At 48.0% G+C, this 26,167-nt stretch overlaps 1 protein-coding gene and 1 pseudogene across 3 annotated transcripts in view; both read left to right on the top strand.

Moving 5' to 3' along the window:
• Positions 1–3,877: 3,877 nt before the first annotated feature.
• Positions 3,878–26,167, top strand: part of ZNF341 (zinc finger protein 341) — a 42,246-nt gene continuing 19,956 nt past the window's right edge. Inside the window, exons 1-8 of one of the 3 annotated variants that reach the window (XM_036417543.2) lie at positions 3,878–4,020; positions 7,540–7,650; positions 10,323–10,519; positions 13,940–14,089; positions 17,470–17,718; positions 20,742–20,937; positions 22,191–22,281; positions 24,507–24,700. In XM_036417543.2, the coding sequence (XP_036273436.1) occupies positions 3,930–4,020; positions 7,540–7,650; positions 10,323–10,519; positions 13,940–14,089; positions 17,470–17,718; positions 20,742–20,937; positions 22,191–22,281; positions 24,507–24,700 (1,279 nt within the window). In that variant the 5' untranslated portion in view covers positions 3,878–3,929. The remainder of the gene's footprint in view (positions 4,021–7,539; positions 7,651–10,322; positions 10,520–13,939; positions 14,090–17,469; positions 17,719–20,741; positions 20,938–22,190; positions 22,282–24,506; positions 24,701–26,167) is intronic. The other 2 variants (XM_036417546.2, XM_036417547.2) reach the window with 2 other exon arrangements.
• Positions 24,708–25,859, top strand: LOC118707385 (annotated as a pseudogene).

Raw genomic sequence — 26,167 nt, 5'->3', positions numbered from 1 at the left:
GCATGTACCTTGGTTGCGGGCATATCCCCAGTAGGGGGTGTGCAAGAGGCAGCTGATCGATGACTCTCTCTCATCGATGTTTCTAGCTCTCTGTCTCTCTCCCTTCCTCTCTGTACAAAATCAATAAAATATATCAATAAAATATATTAATAAATAAATAAATAAATAAAATAAAACTTAAAAAAAAAAAAGTTTGAAGCAGGACAAGCCTGCCTGGAGAACCTCCCTGTAAGCTCATTCAGTTTTCCATAGGGTAATCAGTCAACAAGCATATTTCCCAGGTTACCTCTGTGCCAGGACCTGGTACCAACCAGAAGGGATGAAGGACCTCCTCGGCTAAGAGGGCCCCCTGTTGAGGGGGTAGAGAAAGTCAAACTTCCAAGGGCTAAAGATTATCGCATGAGGGGTAGTGCCAAGAAACTCGAACAGCTAGGGAGGGATGGGACCTCAACGAAGGACACGAGGGAGAGCTTCTTAGAGGAGGCAAGAAGCCAAGCTTCTGTTGTTCCAAGGGTGGTAGATGACATTTTGACAAGAGAGAACAGCAAGAGAAATGTCTGAAGAGCAGATAAAAATCAACTATTTGTACATGCACTTGGATATATAAAAATATGAGGGAAGCTGCCAAGGCTTGTGTTGGTAGAACTGTTTGCTGTCCAGTGCCTCCCAGTGGCCCTGTCCATCTCTCCTCCCTCATCCCCCTGTACCCATACCTCACTCGTTACCCTATTACTCCTTTTACAGGCCTTGGACTCCTTTCATTCTGACCTTAGGGCCTTTGCAGTTGCCCAAGAGACCTCTCTGTTCTTTTGAGGCCTCTGTTCCCTTTTCTCCGTCTGACTCCATCTCATTTCTCAGGTCCACCTCCTCAAAAAAGCCATCCCCAATCACCCTTCCTAAAGGAGGCTCCTCTATGCCCCCCAACATTATTTGAAGTCATGTAATTTTTTTTTTCTTGTTTACAGCCCATCTTGCTTGCTAAACTATGACTCCATGAAGGCAAAGATTTCTGTCTTCTTGTTTATGGATCTGTCCCTCCTAGCACACAATAGGCACCCCGTAAAGATTTTTAATAAAATTAACATGACTGTACTAATATATTGAGTAATGTTTTTAAAAAGAACAGTTATATGGAAACATTCTTACAGAGGAGAGATAATGAGAATCTGAGGCCATTGGGTCAATGGGATGTTAAAGGAAAGATAGGAAGGAGGGAACACCGGCCTTATTCCTGCCAGAGAGGCAGTGAGAAGGGGGCTTTCGGGCTTGAGGTGAGGCCTAGCTCCCAGAAGAGAGAGTGGGGCATGGAGTCTGGTAGGAGGGTGGGTTCTCTGTGAGGGACATTTGCTCAGGACTCACTGTGCAAAGGGGGAGATTGGAAGGGGAAGAAGGTAGCAGTGTGGGGCACAGGGGTAATGTTCAGGGCAGGATGGAGAGTTAACTGGTAGAAATAAGCATGTGTAAGTGTGACTGGACAACCAAGGGGTCCAGGCTGCTTGTCACTTCTTCAGCCGATTAAGCAGGGACAGGGTTGAATCATATATGAGCATTTATTCCAATACTGCCGGCAGCGTGGGAGAGCAGCAGGTCATCCACAAGAATCTGCTCGGCAGCCTTCCATAAGCCAGCTGCTTATATTGGTTAGAAGGGCAAAGATTATGGGGGATGTAGGGATTACAGGCGTGGGGACAGTACAAGTCATGCAGGCTGGGTGGGTGGGTGGGAGGTTGGGGGCATTTGCAACCAGCGGGCACTCCTGGGTTCCAGACCAGATTACAGGCAATAGGGGCTGGAGGTTATAAAGTGTGGGTGTCTCCGGAACGAGATTTCAGCCACGAGGTTGTAAATCTTTCCACAACGGATAGCAGCGCTCAGAAAAGAGGATGGACTGCATTGTGATGTTAGCTCCCATATCCCAGAGCGGACAGCTCTTAGCCACATTAGAATGTACTTTCTCTAATCAGAACAGGACTATTATGGTAACAGAACGTGCTTAATCCTAATATATAAAATATTATATATATTTTGGTCCGTGACATCCAAAACGAAAGAATGGACAACCGAACGCCAGGCTGTGCACGCGGCAGGCTCGGGTGGGCGGGGACTGGAGAGCAGGATGAACTGCTGACCTCTCGGTCTCTCCCGGGTCACAGGTGCCACAGCAACCCAGCACTGACTGCTGTGGCCAAGGTGGACACAGCAATGCAATTGGTGGTGGTGGTGGTGAGGCGCCATTGGACCACCATCACCCTGCAGAGGGAGGCCCAGACCACCGGCCGGTGGAGGTGGGCGGGACCTCCCTCTGTGGGGCAATCAATCACGGGGCTCCTGGACTGCAAGAGGGTACAGGCGGGGCTGAAGGACCCCCCCCCCCCAGTGCACAAATTTCGTGCACCGGGCCTATGGTATTTCTTATAATTATGGCTGGTCCCCAATATTCATTTATGCCCATAACATAAGCAGAGGGTCTGTAAGGCAATTTAACAGGAACAGGGGCTGGTAGTGTTCCAGAAGGACAGAGGAGTTTTGAACAAATGAGAATATATATATATTACTTTTAGGAGTCATACATTTATTTAGTAAATATAAGAAAATAAAAATTGTGATTTTTTTTTATTATTGTTTTGGATAAGGCTAAAATATAATGAAAACACATAAAGATAAATCTGTGGTAGCCCAGTTGGAAGATTTGGCTCATGAGAGAAATCACAATTGATGGGCTCTCCCTGTCGTCCCCCCCCCCCCCATCCCATACACACCCCAACTCTTTCTTTTCATCCAAGTGTACTTCTTTGAAACCACTATCACACCTTGTCATTAAATACACACCTTATAATTAAATAATTTTATAAGTCTTTTTTTTTTTAATATATTTTATTGATTTTGTACAGAGAGGAAGGGAGAGAGATAGAGAGTTAGAAACATCGATGAGAGAGAGTCATCGATCAGCTGCCTCCTGCACACCCCCCACCGGGGACATGCCCGCAACCAAGGCACACGCCCTTGACCGGAATCGAACCCGGGTCCCTTCAGTCCCCAAGCCGACGCTCTATCCATTGAGCCAAACCGGTCCCGGCTATAATTAAATAATTTTAAAGATTCCGTGCTTGTCTTGCTCCTCCCACCCCCAACTCCATGGGAAAGCACCGCTGCCTTCCCGGAGACATTGCTGTCTAAGACTCAGTGTATAGTGAGCCCTCGTGAGGGTCTGAAGACCGGGCAGGGGTGCCCCTGTGAGATCTGAATGGGCTCTCTATGGGGCTGGGCCGGAGGGTGCAGAAGCGGGTATTGGGGGTTTATATGACAGAAATGGGGTCACCGAGAGGCAGGGATGGCGGTCTGTGTGAAGAGGAAATGGAGATCCCAAAAGGTGTGGATGGGGAGGGGGTTAGGCGATGGCCATTGGTGAATTCCGGGATGACGAGGGATTCAGAGGCTGAGCCGGGAGCCACAGTGGCTTCCCCGGGGCAGAGACAGGGCTCTCTGCGGGCGGGGGATGAGCAGTCTAGGACAAGGGGGGGGACTCTGTTGCACAGTTGGGGCAGGGGCCCTGTGTCCCCTGGGGGTCCTTGGGACAGAACTGGGTGGTCCGGGTGAGGTGGGGAGGGGGTTGCAAAAGTGGGGGATGCCTGTGTGCAGTGGGAATAAGGTCTGGGTTGCCGTGGAGACATGTGTGCGCCACAGAGTTGGAGTCAGGTCTAGTGCGGCGGCGGCGGGACGGTGTGCAAAGTTGGGGGATTCAAATCAAATCAGGCGGGGATGGGGGTCCACACGCTCCGGTGACTGGATCCTCGAGGCGGAGCCGGGGCGCCCGGGAGGCTGGCGTTGCCCGGGCCATGGCCAGGTTCCAGGACTGGGGGTTCGGCGGCGGCTCCCGGGCGCCCCCTGGCGGCCCCGACCTCGCCGCCGCCGCCGCCGCGGCTCCCACAATGCTCGCGTGGCCCCGCTTGGGCTCCCGTGGCGGCGGCGACGGCGGCGGCGGCTCCAAGATGGCGCAGACGATCTTCGAGGCCCTGGAGGGTGAGCGGCGGCGGCGGCGTGGGAAGCGGCTGTTCCGCGCCGCGCCCCCTCCCGCCGCGCCCTCGCAGCGCGGGGCCCAGGGCGCGCGGCGGCCGCGGGCGGAGGGCGCCGGGCGGAACAGCCGGGGGAGGGGCGCGGGCGGGAAGAGCCGCGGAGCCGGGCCTGGCGGGAGCCTCCACCCGGACCGCGGCGGAGAGGAGGCTCCGGGGCGGGCGGGCCTCGGGGCCGGAACAGCGGGACAGAGGCAGCCCTGGGAGGGAGCCCTGGGCCCGGAACAGCCGGGGGAAGGCTGGCCCGGCGGGGAGGGGGCCCCGGGCCGGAACGGCACCTGCTGCGGCGGCCGGGCGGCTGCTGGAGGGAACAGCCGGAGGGTGGGGCCGCCGGGCCTGCAGCCGCGGGAGAGGGCGGCCGCCTCCTGCGGACCGCGGGGTGGGAGCTTTTATGGGACGGGAGGGCCTCGGCGACCGGAGCTGCCAAGCCAGCAGGCGTCTGACCGTGAACTCGGGTTGAGCCTCACGCTGTGACAAAGTCTCACTTCAGATCAGGAAAGGATAGGTGCCTCCTGCGTGCAATGCCGGGACTTGGTGCATAAAATAGGCCCAGCAAACACCAGGCGCCTATTTTATGCACCGTCTCGGGGATGCCGAGTTTTACAAACTACTAAGACCAAGAAAGGATGGGCGCCAAAGGTGTGCTTGGCTGGGACGTGGTGTCCCAGGCCCACCCCAGCAGACAACTGGGCACCGACTGACTGTCCTGGGCTCTGCAAGATCCTAAAATGGGAGTGGGCCTCAGGCACAGGGGATGGTGAGCTTTGGAGGCAGCAAACGCGGAGAGCCGACTGGAAACGGGGAGGAAGCCTCAGCGCCTTCAGGCTCATGGCATAGAGTTGATGTTGGGAGAGGTGGGGGTGGGGGTGCAGACCCACAAGTGTTCTTGGAGGGGTGTGGTAGGATGAGTATACGCACAGAGTGCAGACTGAAAGTAGGCCGGACTCATGGTATGTGGCTGAGGCCTTGAGCGCTGCAACCCATCCCTCCCCCACCCCCCGGAGATCTCAGCCATGTGCCTTCACTTCTTGGAGGATTGGAGTTCTCCCATGATATAGGGTGTAACCCCTCCCCCCATTTACTCTTTGAACCAGGCAGTCCCTGTCCCATAGTCCAGTGGAGAACAGAGAGAAATGATACAGTGAGCAAGTATACGATAGATCCTCTCTTCCTCTAGGTCAGTGTTTCCCAAACTTCTCTCATGACGAGAATCACCTGGTGGAATTGTTAAAATACAGATTCCTGAATCCCAACTAAGAAGTGCTAAACTAGAATTTTTGGGAACATGTAGGTAAAATTGTATACTTAACTAGTGCTTAGAGCACTTTGTTAGGATTCAGGAATCTGTAGTTTAACAACTCCACCAGGTGATTCTCGTCATGAGAGAAGTTTGGGAAACACTGCTCTAGTTGATGGACAGACGTAAACCCCACCTGCAGCCAGACATTCCTGAGCTCTGAACCAGCACCAATCAGCACCTGCCAAATACCCTAAGCCCCCGATTCCTAAGTCCCTAGGTCCCTAATCACTAATCAGCGTGTGCTGAGTGCCCTAAGCCCCATCCCTCTCTTCCGCCCCTCTCCCTGGAAGCAGCCGGCAGGGGTACCCTTCCCTCCAATAAAGCCCGTGTGTGTCCTGCCATCCCTGTCTCCGTCTACCTTCTCTTTATTTAATCTATCAGTATCGAATTACCTTACAAAAAAGACAAACGGTAAAGGAAAACAACCTCAGCTGGCATCACGGCTCTGATGGTGATGGACGTGGAGGGCCAGGGTCGGTGGTGGTTCTCTCGGATGGCGGGGTGGGGCCGCAATAGGATGGGGTGAGGCCTGCTTTCTCTTAGGTCCCATGGCGTTCATCAGTGTTTGAATTTTTACTGCAAGAATGTGTTTGTGTATTGAGTGACGAATAAATTAAAGAAAATATCAGTTCTTAGGACAGTGTGATGCATGCTGGGCTAGGGGGAGGGCAGCAGGACTGTGGGGATCTAGAGATGACCTGGGCAGTGGGATGACCTGGGCAGTGGGGACTGTTATTTGCAAAGCTCTGGGGTGAGAGAGGTCTTGCAGGGATTCACAGGAGTTCACATGGGTGAGCAGCTAGAGAGGAGGCTTGTGAACTTTATCTGGATTCACAGTGGAGCTAAGAAAGGATTGTCAGCAGGGGAGCAACACAATGTGATACATGTTTTATAAAGTTCACCCGGCCCCTCTGAGGGGGCCAGAAGAGCAGCAGGAAGGTGAATGAGATGACTGCAGTTGTCCTGCTGAGAACTGATGGTGGTGTGGGCCCAAAGGACAGCTGTGGGGCTGGAGAGAAAGTGAACCTGAGTGGTGTTTAGGAGACAGAGAAGGCTAGATTTGCTGAAGGAATGGAAATGAGAGTGGGGAGAGGAGATAGGTTGAGGAGCGACGAGGCCTGCCCTCCAGCTAGTGACATGGCTGGACAGGTTTACTACTGTGAACCTCAACAGTTGGAAAACATGGAAATAGTCTGCTTTTCAAGAGTCCCCTGACTACAAAGTAAGATTATGCTATTTACTGAGGAACAAAAAAGACAAGCATGCATTGGAAAATGGGAGGTAAGGTTACCCAAGTGCAAACAGATTTGTGGGGTTTGTGGGGTGTGGACAGGGAAGGCTTGGTGATTTTCAGAGGAGCTGTATTGTTTAGGATTAGATCCAGCCATGATTAAGAGAGCAGCACAGCCGAAACCGGTTTGGCTCAATGGATAGAGCGTCGGCTTGGGGACTGAAGGGTCCTGGGTTCGATTCCGGTCGGGGGCATGTGCCTTGGTTGCGGGCACGTCCCCGGTGGCGGGTGTGCAGGAGGCAGCTGGTCGATGTTTCTCTCTCATTGACGTTTCTAGCTCTCTATCCCTCTCCCTTCCTCTCTGTAAAAAACCAATAAAATATATTAAAAAAAAAAAAAAAAAAAAAAGAGAGAGCAGCACAACCTATCAGTGGCTTAGATAGGCTAGAAGTTCATTTCTCACATATGGGAGTTCGGAGGAAGACAGTCCAGAGGTAGGAGGGTGACTGTGTTCTGCAAGATTCTCAGAGGCCCAGGATTTTTCCACATTTTTGCTTTGCCCTGGGGCATGGCCCTTGTCCTCCTGACCTGGGATTCTTATTTTAGGAAGCAGATGGAGGATAGGACAATAAAGGAGTCGAATACCAGGCAGCTTTTAAGAAAATTTCCCAGAAAGTGCCACATGCACCCCATTGGCCAGAACTTAAACATTCCAGGAGAGGCTGCAGGAGTGGCTGGGAAGTGTAATCTTTATTCTGGAGCCTCGCTTTTGGCCAAAGTCTTGGGTTCTGTTGCCGTGGAAGTAGGAGAGCATGTATATCGGCACCATCAGCTGTCTTTGCAGGGGGGAGGGGCTTTCAGTGGGTCTGGCTTGTAAAGGTGATGTCAGAGCAGGGTGCTCGGCCCACCTTCCAAAGAGGTTGCTTTTATTTTTTCAGGAATGGACAACCAGACCGTCCTGGCTGTCCAGTCGCTGTTGGATGGTCAAGGAGCAGTCCCTGATCCAACAGGCCCGAGTGTCAATGCACCCCCTGCTATCCAGCCGCTGGGTGAGTATCTGTAGGGTTCACCAGTGAAAAACAAGTGGTTCTCAGGAGGGGATGTGGGAGTGGACCGCCCACTCTGGTGTCCGAACCTTCTCCCCCTCCTCCCAGGCAGGATGCTCAGGCTCATGCCTTTTTCTGCTCCGCCCTGAGAACACCCTCTCTCCATCGCTAGTGAATGCGGGGGTCGTGACACCAGGCGACCTGCTGCTTAGCAGTGTCTGTGCCTTTGGTCCAGAAGTCCTTTCTCAGCCTCCCCTCTATGGAAAGGACGGGATGAGTCTGACTCCAACTTACAGGCCAGGCCCCTAAGACAGAGAAGTTCTTTTTTTTTTATTATTATTATTAAATGTGTTTTTATTGATTTTGGAGAGAGAGCAAGGGAAAGGGAGAAAGAGAGAGAGAAACATGGACGGGGTGCCTCCTAGGGATCGAGCCCACAACCAGGGCTTGTGCTCTGACCAGGAGCTGAACCAGCGACCTTTTGGTGCACGGGATTCCCCTCAACCAGCTGAGCCACACGGGGCAGGTGTTAGAGCCTCTGGGAGTCTGTGTTCAGTTATTTACTCCACAAACAGAGTTGAGTGCTTGGGAGCCATGTTGGGAACAGAGAGATACACAGCTGGGTTTGAATCCTTGTTCCTGGCTCTGTGTCTTTGGGCAAGTGAGTTAACCTCTCTGTGTCCGAGTTTTCACAGCTGTGAGATGGGGATAATAGTCCTACCCCATAGGAATCTGGTGAGGATACTGGGAATACTTTTGTAGCTGTTATAAATAAGAAATGCAAGTTTCTTGTGGTTTTGTTATCAATGATTTTGTGTTCTTATTCTCCTGATATATGAGAATTTAGACCAGGAACACTGATAAAAGCAAAGGCAGATTTACTGAGGCTCTGCAGGGGTAAGAACACTGAGAGAGGGTCCCAGGTTCTGCATCCCAAATGTGGGGCGTGGGGAGTTTTATTCCTGGGAACACAGAAGTTTCAGGGGTTAACCCACCGTAGTGTAGGTTGGCTGGCTTCCTCCTTTGTAAGAATGCTGGGGACCCACTGAAGTCTGAGCACGTGTCAGTAAAGCAAGGCATTCTGGGATTGTGCAAGACTTGCTCTGGGATGCAGGAAGGGACTTTTCCAACCAGGTATCGAGTTTGTCTCTAGGGTTTGTGGCTTGGCTTTAAATCTAAAAAACAACTTAAAAGAAGCCAGGTTAGCCCTGGCCGATGTGGCTCAGTGGTTGGAGCATTGGCACATGCACTGAGGGTTTAGGTTTGACTCCCGGTTGAGGGCACATACCTGGATTGCAGGTTCATTTCCCACCCCCGGTCAGGTGTGTGCAGGAGGCAATCAGTCAATGTTTCTCTCTCACATCCATGTTTCTCTCTCTCTTTCTCTCCCTTCTTTCCTCCCTTTCACTCCCTCTGAAAACCTATGGAGAGAGTATCCTCCATAACAACAATAACAAAAATGATAAGAGAAGTCAGGTTAATTCCTGGGCCATTGTTCTATAGCTATCTATTAATAACTGCCATAGTTCTGGCTTGACTAACTCAATCGAACAATTTTGGGGAACATTTTATTCTACCTGTTTTAGTTTATACAAGATTAAAGTTTATTTTTCTGTTATATGGAGTACTGATGGGCATTTGGAGTGGACGTGGTGAGACCCAGATTCCTTTCTTGTGGCTGTACCATTCTCAACATGCTGCCTAGGATGGTTGCTCCAGCCTCTCACTTTCATTTCCACATTCCAGCCAACATGACAGGAAGAAAGATGGAAGTGTAAGTCATACTCCTTCCTTTTAAGGAGAAGTTGCATAGACACTATACCTCTGGTCTTATCCTATTGGTCAGAGTTCAGTAGATCACATGACATATCTAGCTGCAAAGAAGGCTGGGAAATACAGTCTTTAACTAGACAGCCGTGTTTCACACTGCAGTTTGTATTGGAAGTGAATATTGAGTGACAAGTTGTCATTTCTGCCACAACATGCCAAGTGCTTAGCACAGTGAGTGGCCTGTGGTAGGCCCTCAGTCATGGGTCATGTTAAGTAGCTAATCATTCATTTACTTTTTAATTCATTCAGCAAACATCCACTGAGGGCCTCCTATGTGCCCAGGAGATACTGTACTTACGGTGAAAAGTAAGACATATTTTTTTCCCTTGGGGTCTCGCAGTCTGGTGGTGATGAGAAATGTGTGATGTGAGAAGGCACTGTGGCCACTGCTTTAGGAAAGCTTCCTAGAGGAAGTGACAGCTGAGCTGAGCCTCGTAGAATGAGTTGGCCTGAGTGAGGCAGCTTGGCAGGTGAAAACTGGATGCAAAGCCACAGAGGAGTGTGATCATGTGACCCATTTGGCAGCTGATGAATAAACTGAGGCAGGGTAAAGATTCTGAAGTTCTCAACTTTGAAGCGAACCCTCTTTACTGTTCCTTGAATCTAATTTTTTGATACCTTCGTGCACAGCGGGCATCCTCCTGTTGGTGCCTGTGTGGTTTTGAAAGCTCCTAGGAAGCACAAAATTGGCACTTGACTCATGCACATGCAGCCACAGAATGCTGTTCGAGTGCTGTCCTCCTGGCCCACATGCAGGTCTCCTCCCACTTCTCACTGTGGTACCTGCTCCTTTATTGCTTTTCTTTTGTTTTTCTCCTCCTGCTGCTGTGTGGTGTGACCCCTAGATGATGAGGACGTCTTTCTCTGCGGGAAGTGTAAGAAGCAGTTCAACTCACTGCCGGCGTTTATGACGCACAAGCGGGAACAGTGCCAGGGGAATGCCCCGCCCCTGGCCACAGTGTCACTGGCCACCAACAGCATCTACACGCCTTCCGCAGCACCCACAGCAGTCCCGCAGGCCCCGCCTCCCACGAATCGCCAGGTACCCATTCAATTCTTTATTCATCCATTCAGCAAGGTTTGGGGGGGAGGAAGGGTTTGAGTACCCACTGTGTGTCAGGCACTGTGCAGGCGTTAGGGGTACAGTGGTTATGGACAAACAGACCAAGTCACTGCCCTCATGGATTCGAGGGAGACAGACAGCACCCAAACAGATTTGTAGAGATATACTTTTTTCAGGATGTTAAATGCAGAGGGACAGAGGATGTCCTGACAAGGGTAGGAGTTTTTGCCATTTTTGTGTATGGTGCTTGGGGTAGGCTCTGTGAATAATTGACATTTGAGCAGAGATGAGAGAACGAATCTAGCAACCATTTTGGGGAAGAGTATTCCAGGATATGTGATCAGCAAGTGCAAAGCCCCTGAGGCAGTTGTGTGCTGGGAACAGCAAGGAGGTGAGAGTGGCTGGGTCTGAATGAGTGAGGAGGAGGGTTGGAGATGATAAGCTCAGAGAGGCAAACAGGGGATTTTGGTAGATCATGTGGGACTTGTGGATTTTTATTCTGAGAAATAGGAGCCATTGGGGCGGGGGCCGGGTTTTGAGCAGAAGAGGGATAAGGTCTGATTTACACTTTAACTAGGTCACACTGGATGCTGTAGAGAGAACAGAGTTTAATGGCAGTCAAGAGAGAAAGCCAGAGTCAATATCCATGACTATATTGTACCATTGTACAATAGGAGACTGTTGTACAAATCCAGGCAGAGGGTGGTGGCTTGATCAGGGTGGTAGTGGTAGAGGCTGTGAGAAGGATGAGATTATTTTGAAGAGCTTGTGGATAAATTGAATGTGAGGTGTGAGGTCAAGAGGAGTCAAGGGTGACCCCAAAGTTGGAGTTGCCATTAGCCCATATGGGGAAACGGCTAGGAGAAGAGTGGAGGGGATGTTAGGAGTCCAGCCAGACATATTGGATTTGAGTTGCCCATTAGACTTTTATGTGGAGGCCGCTGTGCAGATGCAGACAGATACACAACTCTGGAGGACAGGGGAGAGGGCCTGGCTGGAGGTGTCTGGAGAAGTTTCTAGAGTCCTCAGTCAGGTACACAGTCTGGAGCAAAGACACCCAGGGTGGGATTCCTTAAGGCAGTGGTCACCAGCCGGTGGTCCGCGGACCCCTGGTGGTCTGTGAGGTCTGAAAGATTGGCGACCGCTGCCTTAGGGCTTAAAGAATCTCCATAAAGGGAGCTGGGCATGTCTCCGGATGCCAGGTCAAGGAGTCGAAATTCCCTGACTTCCTCCTCATTTCTTTAAAATATTATCTTCCTTTCTTGTAGTATTTGTAATTCTTGTCATCAAAACGAAAGCCTTCATGCCCAGGCCCATAGGATATGTAGACTGAAATTTTTCAAGTTGCTACAGACATAAAACACTGAACACAGTTTTTTTTCTTATTCTTTGAATATGAGTTTAGTTATCAGAAAATATCCCCCACACACACACCTTTTTTTTTCTTCCCCCAATAAAAGGAGAGGGAAAATTCTTTCAGTCCTGGGCAGAGAAAATAACTTCAGAACACCAACAACTGGCCTGACAGGTAGCTCAGTTGGTTCGAGTGTCATCCTGATGCAAAGGCTTGGTCCCCAGTCAGAGCACACACTAGAACCAGCCAAAGAATGCATAAGTAAGAGAAGCAACAAACTGATGCTTCTTTCTCTCTCCCTCAGATCAATAAATAAAAATTAGAAAAGAAAAGCAACAGGTAAACAAAACACAATATCCTTTCCACCTACTAACAGGAGCAGCCATGGCAGGTTTGACACTCTTTTATAAGATCTGCCTCTCATCCTCACTGCTAACGTGAGAGCATATTATCATTTTTATTATTCATTCTCTTGTTTGAAAGCAATACATGTTTCCCTTCTTTGTACAAAAATGTTACAAGTCCAGGCCTCTTTGGCACTATTCCTCTCCCTGTCCCCAGCTAACAACTGATAGTATTCTCCTCACCTTTTAAGATACATTGGCATATTTATTTAAGTATTCTTTGAATTGTATTCTTTGAATTATACAATATTATTTTCTATTTTTAAAAATAAAAGTACATAATGTACGTGTTATTATATAATTTGATTTTTTATGCAATACTTTTTTTTTTAATCAATCTTTATTGTTCATATTATTACAAAGGTTCCTCATTTCTTCCCCCCTCCACCAGGTTCCCACCCCACCCTCCGCCCCCTTCCCATCCCCCATTGTCCTCATTTATAGGTGCACAGTTTATGTTCAGTCTCTTCCTCCCTCCCTTTCCCCGATAGTAAATCCCTTTTCAGATAGTAAATCAGTTACTTAGCATTTTCTCATATCAATAATACCTCCACATGCCCAATGATACACTTCACACAAAAGACATTTCCAAATAGGTCAACCTGCCTCATCCAGGCCCCACCCAAGGCACTCACAGATCAACACCCCAGCGCTATACTAACTCAACACATCCAGATCTAAGCCTTCATCACTTGATTCAGCAGACCCTCAAGTTCCCGCAAAAGTTTCCAGCCATGTCTGAGAGGCAGCCGTGGGGCAGGGGCAGGCGAGGAGCGAGCTGTTCCGGGCCTGGCTGCTCCGGGACTGGCCTCTGTTGCTCTGGTTCGTTCCACAACCAGCTGCTCCTGGTCTGGTCACTGCTGCTCCCGACCTAGTTGCTCTGGACTTGGCTACTGCTGCTCCGGGCCCAGCCGCTCTGGGCCTGGCCGCTCCCAGCCTGGCAGCCGCTGCTCCGGGTCTGGCCTCACATGACCCGGCTGCTCCGGGCCTGGCCGCTCCCAGCCTGGCAGCTGCTACTCCGGGCCTGGCCACACCCGACCTGGCTGCTCCGGGCCTGGCCGCTCCCAGCCTGGCAGCTGCTCCCAGCCTGGCAGCTGTTGCTCCGGGCCTGGCTGCACCAGACCCGGCTGCTCCGGGCCTATGCAATACTTTTTATCTGTATTCAATACAGTATTCTACTCATGACTGTATTGTACTTTTTAATCAGCTTAACAATAACCCACAACCTTCGGACCAACTTGTATTGTACTTTTTAATCCATTGAATTAAAAGAAACAACCCTGTGCAGAATACTCATGTTCATGAACTCCCTGTGGACATGTGTACTTCTCTAGGATAGATGCCGGAAGTGTTATTTCTGGGTCGTAGGTTATATGCCTTACAGGGAGGTATGACTTACTCCTCCCATTTGATAGATAGGGAAATGGAGGTTCAGAGAGGTGGAGTGACTTGCTCAGGATCACACAGCAGCAGAGAGTAGCAGAGAGGTGGAAATGGAATTTAGTTCTGTGGGACTTCGGAACCCAGATCTTTTGCATCCTGCTCTCTGCTTCTTTCCAGAGCCTCACACATGTTCATGCTTCTCTTTTCCCCTCCCTCCTTCCCTCCCTCCCTCCCCCTCCCGCTCCCCCTCGCCCCCAGATCTCCACGTACATCACAGTGCCCCCATCCCCGCTGATCCAGACCTTGGTGCAGGGGAACATCCTGGTGAGCGATGATGTGCTCATGTCTGCCATGTCAGCTTTCACATCCCTGGACCAACCGATGCCCCAGGGCCCCCCGCCTGTGCAGGTAAGAAGGGGGCTAACTTTTCACAGGATCTTATTCCAGGCCTGCATGTTGACTCCTGAAGATTCAGAATCTTGTAGAAAGAAGGGGGCTTGTCCCCAGCTCTCCCCCATGCTGAGGAGGACAGCTGGCTTCCCTCGCCCAGCCCTGTGGGTGGGAAGGCTGCCACATTCATGGGGACCCAGAATGTGACTTTGGAATTTCATAGCCACAGTCCAGCTATTTTGACTCCTGTTTTTATTCTTAACAAAAGTGTTCCATGCCCATTAGAAAATACTCAAGAAAAGTAAAAATAAAAAAATTATTCATAACCCGGAAAGTAAAGTGATAATGGTAACTGACTGCAATGTGCATTTCTTGGCTAGATCCTGGGTTGTGTGGGGTGGAGCTATAAAAGCATTATTGGGGAAATTAGAATATAAAGGATTTTGAATATTTTATTTATTTATTTAAATATATTTTATTTATTTTTTACAGAGAGGAAGAGAGACGGATAGAGAGTTAGAAACATCAATGAGAGAGAATCATCTATCAGCTGCCTCTTGCACACCCCCTACTGGGGATGTGCCCACAACCAAGGTACATGCCCTTGACCGGAATCGACCCTGGGACCCTTCAGTCCGCAGGCTGACGCTCTATCCACTGAGCCAAACTGGATTCGGCAGAATTTGAATATTTTAGATAATAGTATTAAATTTACATCCAACTAGAGGTCCGGTGCATGAATTTGTGCACGGGTGGATCTATCGGGGCCAACCTGCTGTGGGAGGTTGGCTGTGGGAGCACACGGACCACCGGGGGCAGCTCCTGCATTGAACATCTGCCCCCTGGTGGTCAGTGCCCGTCATAGCGAACGGTCGACCTATCATTCAGTTGACCTGTCATAAGGATAGTTTAGGCTTTTATAAAGATAGATTCCTGAGTGTGATGATTGAATTTTGGTTATATAGGAGAATATCCTTGTTTTTAGGAGATGTATCTGAGTACAGTTTTGAGGAACAAAGTGTTATGATGTATGTAGCTAATTCTCAGGTGGCTTGAAACAGCAGATATATGTGTGTAATAACTGAGTGAATTAAATTAAGTATGAAGAGTGTTCAATATATTCTTTTTTTTTAATAGAGGGTTTTTAAAAATATATATTTTTTAATTGATATCAGAGAGGAAGGGAGAGGGAGGGAGAGAGATAGAATCATCAATGGTGAGAGAGACACATTGAGTGGTTGTCTCCTGCATGTGCCCCAACCAGGGCCAGGGATTGAACCTGCAATTGAGGTACATGCCCTTGATCAAAATCAAACCCTTCAGTCTGTAGGCTGCTGCTCTATATACTGAGCCAAATCAGAAAGGCTCAATGTATTATTTTTGCAATCTTTCTCTAAGTTGGGAATTTTTCAGGATAAAAATTGGGAAATCAATCAATCAGTCACTCATATTCTCTCCACTCAAAGCACTATCAGAATTTTGGCTTTCCTGACATTGAATACAAATAAAATTAGAAATAAGTTTAAAAAAACCATTTATAATATATACACCTTTATAAATGGGTCATGTTATATGCACAGTTCTAGAATTTTCTTTTCTTACTTTGCCTTTTGTTTAACCTCATTCTCTATGCCTATAACTGTACATCAGTATTTCCCAAAAAGTTCATTGGAATACTGGCTCCTTGGGATTTTCCAATATAATAAGGGTCCCCGGTCAAACCAGCCTAAAGTGGAGGCATTCTACGTCTTCCCTTGCTTAATCCCTGTTTTTTTTCCCCTGCAGTAAAGAAATACTTTTGATTCTGTCATCCCAGATTTTTCCCAAAATGTATTTGTCTGTGAAACCCAAGAAAGAGCAGTTAAAAGGAGCACCTTTATGAAAAACTGCTCAGCATCATCGTTTTAACAGATGTAAAGGATTCCATCATGTGATGGGTCACCCTCTACTTAGCCAGGCTTCTGTGGATGGGCATGTAGGTTGTTGCCACTTTTTGCTGTCATAAAAACGGCTCGAGTGCCCAAACCGGTTTGGCTCTGTGGATAGAGCATTGACCAGTGGACTGAAAGGTCCCAGGTTCGATTCCAGTCAAGGGCATGTACCTTGGTTGCGGGCACATCCCCAGTGGGGGGTGGAGGGTGCAGGAGGCAGATGATCGATGTTTCTCTCTCATCGATGTTTCTACCTCTCTACCCCTCTCCCTTCCTCTCTACAAAAAATCAATAAAATATATTTTTAAAACACATACACACACACACACACAAAAAAAAAACACAAAACAACCACAAACAAACAAACAGCTGGAATAACATCCATGTGTAGATATCTTTGTCCACCTGCTTGATTATTTTTGTAGAATAAATTTTTGAATCCATGGCTGTGTTTCAGGGATCCATAGCCACCCACCTGTGTGGTGACTCCCTAGAATAGGGGTGTCGAACTCAATCAGAGAAGGGGCCAAAATCTAAAATCCAGCCTAAATCGCGGGCCGAATGGTTTACTGAACAGTCATAAACTGTCATTGTGATGGAAACGCAGCGGAGTGCAGTGATGACAGCGCGGTGCGGGCCACATTGCAAGGCCTGGCGGAGCGGATTTGGCCCGCGGGCCTTGTGTTTGACACATGTGCCCTAGAAAGACTCCCAGGATTAGGATGGTTGTACTCATGGCCGTGGTTTATTACAGCAAAGGATGCATAGCAGGGTCAGAAGGGAAAAAGGCACATCGGCTGTAGTCCAGAGGAATCCAGGGGTAGGTTTCCAAAGTTCTCCTCCTTGGGGGATCAGGGAGAGCTACACAAAGCACACTTATTCCTCCAGCAACGGAGAGCAGCAGCACGTGTGCAGTGTTTCTGCCCAGGGAAGCACACCTAAGACTCTGAGTTTCAGGCTTTTATTGGGGATTGGTCACAGATATCCAGCCATGATGATAAAAACTCTAGACGCCCAGATGGTAAGGAAGTGTTCACCATAAATCACATTATCTGTGCAGACAGTCTAGGTGAGTTGACACAGTATGGTTGCCCCAGTTGGGCAAAAGAGCCTTATCAACATAGGGAACCTTCTACAAGGCAGGTTCTCAGATGCCAGTGAAGAGCCAGTCCTATAAGCAAGCCTTTCTGAAGACAGCAACACTCGGCCGGCCGTGTGAACTCATTCCTGCACACACTGGGCCATTTTTGCTGACCTTCACAAAGGAAAGGAATAGCAGCGCCTAGCTGATGGCTCCTCTGAATTCTCACATAACTTCCTTTCCAAGCCCCCTCTCAGCATTGTCCTCTGCGCTGCCCTGGGAGTGGCCGTTCTTCCCACACAGCTAAGGCAAATGTCCTTCCTCACTGATAAACGAGAGCTGGTGTCAAGAGACTATGACGCTTTAATTTTCTCTTCTGATTTCAGAGTAGCCTGAACATGCATTCTGCGCCCAGCTACCTCACTCAGCCTCCACCACCCCCTCAACCCCCTCCACCGCTGCCCCCACCCCCACCCCCTCAACCTCCACCCCCACCTCAGAGCCTGGGTCCCGCCGGGCGTTCCAACCCTGGTGGGAATGGCGTGGTGGAGGTGTACAGCGCCGCGGCGCCCCTGGCTGGAAGTGGGACAGTGGAGATCCAGGCATTGGGAATGCAGGCCTACCCACCCCTGGAGGTGAGCAGAGGTGGGGTTTGGGGTGGAAGGGGGAAACTGGTCATGGTCATTATGGGTAACCCAGACCTTTCATAAGCACCAAACGTGTGCCAGACTCTGCAGGAGATACCATGATGGGGGGTTGCAAAACCAGATCATGTTGTGTACCACCTCAGGGGAGAGAGGGACTTTAATCAGGTCATACTGCTGTAAATGTAAAATGCAGACCATGAAAAGGCAGTGTGAAATAGAGGGTGTAGCATGCAAGCAGCCCTCAGGGAATGCTCAGAACAGTCAGAGATTACCTGTTTGTTGGGGAGATGATTCCAAAAAGTATCTTTGTGTATCTTTTAAAAAAAAAACTAGCAAGATATATTAGTTAGCTATGGTTCTGTAAGAAATACCCGCAAAGTTTTAGTGGCAAATAGGAAAAACCATTCTTGTTCTCACTTCTATTGTGGTCAGTGTGGCAACTCTGCTGATCTTGGCCGGGCTCCCCCTGTGTCCGAGGTTGGCTGGCTGTCGGCTGCTCTACCACGGCCTGGGGTGGGATGAGTGGGGTAACACAGCTCTGCTCCACCATCTTTCATTAGCCAGCGGGTTAGTCAAACAATGATGGAGATGCAGTAATGCAGGCAGAAATGCTCAAGGCTTCTTGAGGCTTAGGCTTGTAACACAGTGTCACTTCTATTGTTCAAAGCAGGTCTAAGGCCAGCTTAGATTTAAGAAATATGGAAGCCCTGCCAGGGTGGCTCAGGGGCTGAACGTTGATCCATAAACCAAGAGGTTGCTGGTTCAATTCCCGGTCAGGCACATGCCAAATAAGGGATGTTTCTCTCTCATCCATGTTTCTCTCTCTCTATTCCTCTCCCTTCCTCTCTAAAAATCAATAAACACATATTTAAAAATAAATAAATAAGGAAATAGATGCCATCTCTTAATAGGAAAAGCTGCAAAGTCACATTGTAAAGAGCACGGGCACGGAGAGGTAAAGAATTGAGGCCATTATGCAATCAATACACCATGTAAACCATTCTAACTCCCTGCTGAAGAGCTCTTCTGGGCTATAAGCAGTCTACTGTCAAGGTGATAAGAGTTCAGAATCTTCTTAGACACCAGTGCTAGGGGTATGGTTATGACAAAGAGCCCTCCTGCATTTGAGGTCACATTATCCCAGTCATCTTGGAGTCATTCGTACAGACAGACATTCCATGTCAGATGGCATCTATATGTAAGGAGAACCGGACAAGTGGGATATTCTCCCTCCAGCCATGTGATGTTATGAGAGCCTGCAAGAAGGTTTGCAGGCTCTGGGACTTTGTTGTATTAAAAAGGGAAAGTTAAGTCAGTGAGATGCTGAGAGGATGGTGGTGGCCTGGTAGGCAGAGGGGCCAGTACAGGGGGAGGTGCCACTTTTTATTTTCCATGTAGAATTGCATAGTCTTTGAGGTTGGTGCCTGAGTCTTTGATTTTTGCATCCTTAGCACTTAACAGAGTGCCTGGCCTATAGTAGGTATTTGAAATTGGACTCTCTGAGTTCAGTTTCTTCTCTAAAATAGGAACTCCCTTGGCAACTCCATGATCCTCAGATCATGGAGCTGTTGAGGATCATGAGAGATAATCCAGTGGCAGTCACATAATTGCTCAGGAGTAACTTGAATGATGGGTGAATTCACTCACATGACAGGTATTTATTGAGTGTAGTATTGGCCAGGAAAATAGAAACCACTCTAGGTATTTCTGGCAGAAGGATTAAATGCAAGAACTTAGGTGCTTACAAAGTGGGTGGAAGGGCTAGAGAAGCAAAAGTCAGGGGTGGCGAGCAAAACTGGTTTTCAGATTCTCTGTTGTTGCTTGTCCTGGAGAGCCAGGGCACAGCTGCTGCCCCCAGAGCTGAGGAAACTGTAGGATGCCTTGTGGTTGTTCGGTTGCCCTGCTGTCCTTGGGGCTGGTTGTCAGGAAGGAGATGTAGAGTTCAGTCAGCTACTGCACAGCTCATGACTAAATCCACCTGACTCAACACAGCTGCTGGAGAGTGGTTTCTGTCTCCCTTCTGCCTTCCACATGTCATGCTTCTTGTGAGCAGAACTCAATCTGTGTTCAGAACTGTGCTGGCAAGGTAGTCTAGGACTGTGGTTCCAAGCTTCCCACAATGCATGAGAGTCATAATGTTAAACTAAGTTTGAATGGCTCAGAATTCATTAGCTAATTTCTTGTGGTTTCAATGTCAATTCTTGGTTGAGGGATGCCTGCTGGTGTGGTGTCTGACAGGGTTACTTAAAAAGTGGAGTAGCAGCCCTAGCTGGTTTGGTTCAGTGGGTAGAGCGTCGGCCAGCCGACTGAAGGGTCATGGATTAGATTCTAGTCAAGGACACATATCTCAGTTGCAGGGAAGCAACCAATTGATCTCTCTCTCTCACATCAGTGTTTCTCTCTCTCTGTCTCTCCCACTCCCTTCCACTCTAAAAATCAATGGGAAAATATCCTAGGGTGAGGATTAACAAAAAATAAAAAGAAGTGGAGTAGCTGGGGGGTACACACCTTTCTGACTTCCTGTTTCTTCTTTTCAACAAGCTACAATAATAATAATAGTGGCGATAACAATAGGTAATGTTTATTGAGTACTTAACTATATTTTAGGCACTATTCTAAACTCTTATTAGTTCATTTAATCCACACAACAACCTGATGAGAGGGGTACTATGATTAGCCTCTTTTACAGATGTGAGAACTGAGACAGAGAAATTTAAAGACTTGCCCAAGATCTCTTAGAGTTTTTTTGTTTTGTTTTTTAAATCAATGTTAGAGTCAGAATTTGAACCCAAGCACCCTGGCTCCAAAGCTGCTTCTAACCTTCTGACTTCATGAAGTTCAAAAGGGTTCGGGGAGTGACTGGGGTGGCTGAGCTAGGTGGGGGAATTAGGATGGTGCTGTAGGTGGGGAGTGGCTGAGATCAGCCAGGGCCACTGTGAGGGTCCTCCTGGCTGGGATGGTTTTCCCCCTCCCATCCCAGAGCTCTCTCCCTGATTCTGCTGTCCTTCTAGGTGCCAAACCAGTGTGTGGAGGCTCCAGTATACCCCGCACCCCCAGTGTACAGCCCCGGCAAACAGGGATTCAAACCAAAAGGACCCAACCCCGCTGCCCCCATGACCAACGCCACTGGGGGCACGGTGGCCACCTTTGACTCCCCTCCAGCGCTGAAGACTCGACGGGCCAAGGGTGCCAGTGGACTCCCAGAAGGTGGGCCCACAGGCTGAGCATCCTTCCTCAGCATTGGCCTGTCCACAGGCTGCTTAGTTCTAGTCTTCCCTTTTATGATGATTAGAATTAAGTTTGTTTGCATGTAATGAAAAATCCAAAATAAGAGTGACTTCAAAATGATAGAATTTTTTCTCCTGTGCAAAACAAGGCCAGAGGTAGCAATCAGGAGATTGTGTGCCTATATGGTCACCAGAAACCCACATTTCCTCTATCTTTCTGCTCTGCCATCCCTGGTGCGTGGCTTCTGTTATCAGGCTGCCTTGTTATGTAAGATGGTTACTAGAGCTCATTAATTTCATATTCTAAGAAGTAAGAAGGAAAAAAAGGGCCATCTGCCAGCTTCTAGCAGTTCTGCATGATGCTTTTGCTTGCATCTCATTGGTCAGAACTTAGTCACATGAGCATATCTAGGAGCAAAGGAAGCTGGGAAGTGTTCCCCATAGGTAGAGCACCTGTGAGGAAAGAACGGGAGAATGGAGATTAGGCAGACAAGAAATAATGTCTGCCACTGGTACGGGTTGGAAGCAGAGTCAGAAAATGCTGGCGGGTAAGAAGGACAGATAAATTGAGAAATTTTCAGGATCTTCCTGTCAGCCTTTCTTCCACAAATATATGTTGAGTTCGATGTCAGACACGGGATCTAGCATCTTGTTCCAGGATTTCCCTACCCACAGTTGTCGCAGTTTAATGGAAAAGACAGTCAGGGAATAAATAAATATTTATGGGTTACTCTAGGAAGGAGATTAATGGGTACTATGATTGAGAATAATGCGACCTACCCATCTGGGAATGAGAAGGAAACAGCCTTGAGGACAAGGGTACCAGGTAAGGGGGCCCAGGAGGTTCAAAGGTCCTGAGGTGGGATCTTATTTGAGGTCTTTCAAGGTTGGCAAGGAGTCTGCTGTAGCTAGATGGGGAGAACAATGAGGTTGGCAGGAAGCAGAGAAGGCAGAGGCCTGTGGGTCACAGCAGAGAGGTCGGATTTTATCCTAAGGCAGAGGGGAGCCTCTGAGGGGGTTTGTCCTGCTCCCGGGCCGAGCATGTCCTAGGCTTCCTCCCCCCAGAACTCCGGAGGCTCACCTGTGCCTCTTTCCCTGCGGGTGCATGAGGAGATCCCAGGCTCTGGGATTTCTGGCCATAGGCCCCGGGAGCAGAGTGGCTGGCGGCTGCTCACAGCACCCATGGTTTTACCCCCAGCCTCACCATCTCGCTCCTCCCACTTTGTCTTTCAGCTGCAGGGAAGCCAAAGGCTCAGAAACTCAAGTGCTCATACTGTGACAAGTCCTTCACCAAAAACTTCGACCTGCAGCAGCACATCCGAAGGTACCCAGGCTGGTGGGCCAGGTGGCTCCTGGGGAGCCATCTGCTGTGGAAGCAAGGGTCCCTTCCCAGCCTCCTAACCTGGGTGGTGTCTGAGGCCCCATCTGTCCTGTCATGGTTCTCAGAACTTCAGTCCAGGTCAGGATGATTTTCCCTCTTCTCTTCCAGGAATAACGGAGGGTCTGTGAACGCTGTGGGGCCTGCCCACTATGATGGGGAGGGTCCAAGTGGGGTGAGGTAGGGGAGAAGTGGATCTGAACTGAAAGGGGCTTTGCAGGCATGAGGGGTGGTGCCCCAGTCCTTACCTCTGCAGAAAGGGCTGGCCTCAGGGGCTGCCATGCTCTGCGAATATGACTACTGCTCACTCAGGACTAACCACAACATCTCTTGTTCCAAGAACATATAGGAACCCCTCTGGTGCACAGGTCTTTCTTCTGTGAAGTAGAAGGGTGGACTTGTTCAGTGTTTCTCAGAGTGGGGTAATTGGTACAGGAGATGATTTTAGGTGGTTCTTGGACATGGTTTCGAAAAGTTCTGAAAGACATAGTGAAAATATTATTCTCTTCAATTTCTTTCAGTTCTTGGAGAGTCAAAGGAGAAAGCCTCAATTTGATTCTAGTCTCTCCTAATACCTGTCATGTGTTAGCTCATGTTTGTTTATTTAAAAAAAAATGTATACATATGTATTTTTTAAATTTCAGAGAGGAAGTGAGAGGAAGAGAGAGAGAGAAACATCAATGATGAAAGAGAATCATGGATTGGCTGCCTCCTGCATGCCCCCTACTGGGGATTGAGCCTGCAACCTGGGCATGTGCCCTTGACTGGAATTGAACCCAGGACCCTTTAGTTTACAGGCTGACACTCTATGCACTGAGCCAAACCAGCTAGGGCCTAACCTATAACTATTAAATGACAATAGCATTCCTCATTTCTCAGGTGTGACAAACAAAAGTCTCTCCAAATATTGCCAAATGTTCTGTGAAGGGCAAAATCAATCGCATTAGAGAATCACTGGTCTCTACTGGTCTGTACCGGTGCTGTGCAGTAGAACTTTCTGGTGGAAATGCCCAAAACGGCACTGTCTAATGGGGTACCACTAATCATAAATGGCTATTGAGTACTTGAAATGTGGCTAGTATGATTGAGAAATAGAAATTTTTATTTTAATGAATTTAAATTTAAATAGTCCGTGTGGTTTATGTCTACCTTATTGGGCAATGCAGCTCTAGATCATTTTATAAATTATTGCTTTTTGGTTACTTCATATTTATGACAATGATTTTCTGTATACAATAACAAGTGGAAGCGTCATCTTAAAATATTTTGTTTTAAAACATAGAATTGCTCATGCTAGCATCTGTTAGCTTCCAGTCTTCTGCAAAGTCTTGTGCAGCAAGTCCAAGGACTCTGAGTAAATCTACACCAGCAACAAAAGAGACTAATTTAGTAGCTAAAAATATTAATATGTCCATAATTCTGATTTCTCATTTTGTTGTTTTGCATTGGCATTGTTGTTATTATTTAATAGCCAGAGTTTTGCTCTTAACATTCAAGTTTTGAAAATAACATGTATGTAATTAAAAAAAATAATAAAAAATAATAATAAAAAGAAATAAAACATAGAATCGGCCCTGGCTGGCGTGGCTCAGTTGTTTGAGTGTTGTCCTGCGCACCAAAAATTCACCAGTTCAGTTCCTGGTCAGGGGATGCCCAGGTTCAGGTTCAAACTTTGGTCGGGTGCATACAGGAGGCAACTGACTGATATTTCTCACATCAATGTTTCTCTCTCTCTCTCTCCCCCTTTCTCTAAAATCAGTAAAAACGTATTTTTTTTAAAAAAAAATGTAGAATTTATTTGAAGGAAAATAGTAAATAATGATACAAGTGCTGTGCTGTGATAGCTAGGATATTTTCTCCTTTAAATAACAGAAATCCCTATTTAAATGGGCTTAAATAGTTAGAAAATGTTTCATCTCACAGTATAAGATGGTCATGAAGAAAGTTAGCTCCAGAGCTGGTTGGTTCAGCAGCTCAGTAATGCCACCAAGAGCACAGGGTCTTTCTGGCTGGTCTGCCTGCCCAGCAAGCGGGCTTGTCCTTATGGTGTCAGAATGGTTGCCAGCAACATCTAGATGTTATGTCTGGGCTTCCTGGTGGCCATGAGCTCCGGGGTTGAGGTCACATCTCGATTCCTACACGAGGGTGCTGACTAGTCTTGTTTCCTGCAGCCACACTGGTGAGAAACCCTTCCAGTGCATTGCATGTGGCCGCGCCTTTGCCCAGAAGTCTAATGTCAAGAAACACATGCAGACCCACAAGGTGTGGCCTCCAGGGCGCAGTGGTGGCACCATCTCACGCAACTCTGTGACTGTGCAGGTCATGGCCCTGAACCCCAGCCGACAGGAGGACGAGGAGAGCACAGGTGGGTTGAAGGGGGGAGCGCCACTCTCCCCACACCTCTCCTCTGCAGCTTCATGGGTTTCGTTTCCGTACGGCTTTGGGCGACCTCCTTGACCTCTTAGGGCTTCAGTCTACTTCAGTTATAAAGTGGGGTGTAAGATGAAAGGAGGGTAACAAATATATCATTTTTGTGATGTTACTCTAATGCTGAAGCCATGACAAACATCACTAATCAATCATCTATCATTTTTGCTGAGTTTGGATACCACCTCAGAATCTATTTTCAATAGATGGCTCTAGGCAGTTACTCTCAGTTTATCTGAAATTGAAATCTATTTGGCCTCTATGGTCAGGTGATCTCCAAAGGTCTTTATAGATTGTAAAATTGTCATCAAAGCCATCACCTGTCCCTGAGCTAATGACCTTTTCCTCAATATTGGTTTAATTACAGCAACACTGTCCAGGAAAAATATAATATGAGCAACACATGCCATTTGAAATTTCCTAATAGCTACATAAAAATAATATAAAAAGCCAGTCTTCCTGGGCGCTTCGCCATGGCTGCCTTCGGTGGTGTCGCCCCCTCCAGCGAGGGCCTCTACCACGCCAAGTACTTGCCGCCCTCGACCAAACAGCCTGACGCGGACATGGACTGGGGCCTGGCAAGAAGCCTGATAGCTTAGCACTGGGTGGTGCAGCTTTTGCACTTGCAAGTTGCTCTGTATTTCAGATCTGGAAACTTCTGGAACAAGTAATCATAGAAACTACAAAGAAGATTTCAGCTCCTAGCCTTTATCCTACTATAAAGGAGGATTTGAACAGAAAATGGGAAGGCAAAAAGCTAGTCTTATTTTGGGTGTAAACCCATCTGCTGACAAGGCCAAGATTAGAACAGTTCGCAGGAGAATCATGATTTTGAATCATGCAGATACAGGTGGATCTCCCAACTTAGCAACCAGTATAAATGAAGCAAAGGACTTGCTGGAAGAAACCACCCAACATTGATTGATGCTCTAGGACTATTCTAAAGGAAATAAAAAAGGGGGGGTGATTAAAAAACAAAGTTCTGTGTATTTAATCTAAAACACCACTGACCATCCTAATTCCCATACCCGTACATGTGCTAACTCTAAATAATTTATTCCACTGTTACGTGGTATAATAATAAAAGATTAATAATCTGTCTTTTAAAAAATATAAAAAGAAGGTGAAGTTAATGTTAATCATATATTTTATTTAACCTAATATATTAATATTGTCATTTTAGCATGTAATATAAAGAAATGATTAATGAGATATTTTATGTTCTTTTTTTTATGCTAAGTTTCCAAAATCCATTTCCATTTATAGCACATCTGGATTGGGACGAGCCAGATTTTGAGTTCTCAGTTGCCACATGTGGCTCTTTGCCATTGTATGGGACGATGTAAGGCTGGGGCTGTCCTTTGCAGCCCCGTGGGTGAGCAACACCTGCCACGTGCCAGCTAAC

This window comes from Pipistrellus kuhlii, unplaced genomic scaffold (assembly GCF_014108245.1).
Source record: "Pipistrellus kuhlii isolate mPipKuh1 unplaced genomic scaffold, mPipKuh1.p scaffold_m20_p_6, whole genome shotgun sequence".
NCBI lineage: Eukaryota > Metazoa > Chordata > Mammalia > Chiroptera > Vespertilionidae > Pipistrellus > Pipistrellus kuhlii.
The sequence above is the reverse complement of the archived record's forward strand: the minus strand, read 5'-3'. Positions and strand labels throughout refer to the sequence as shown.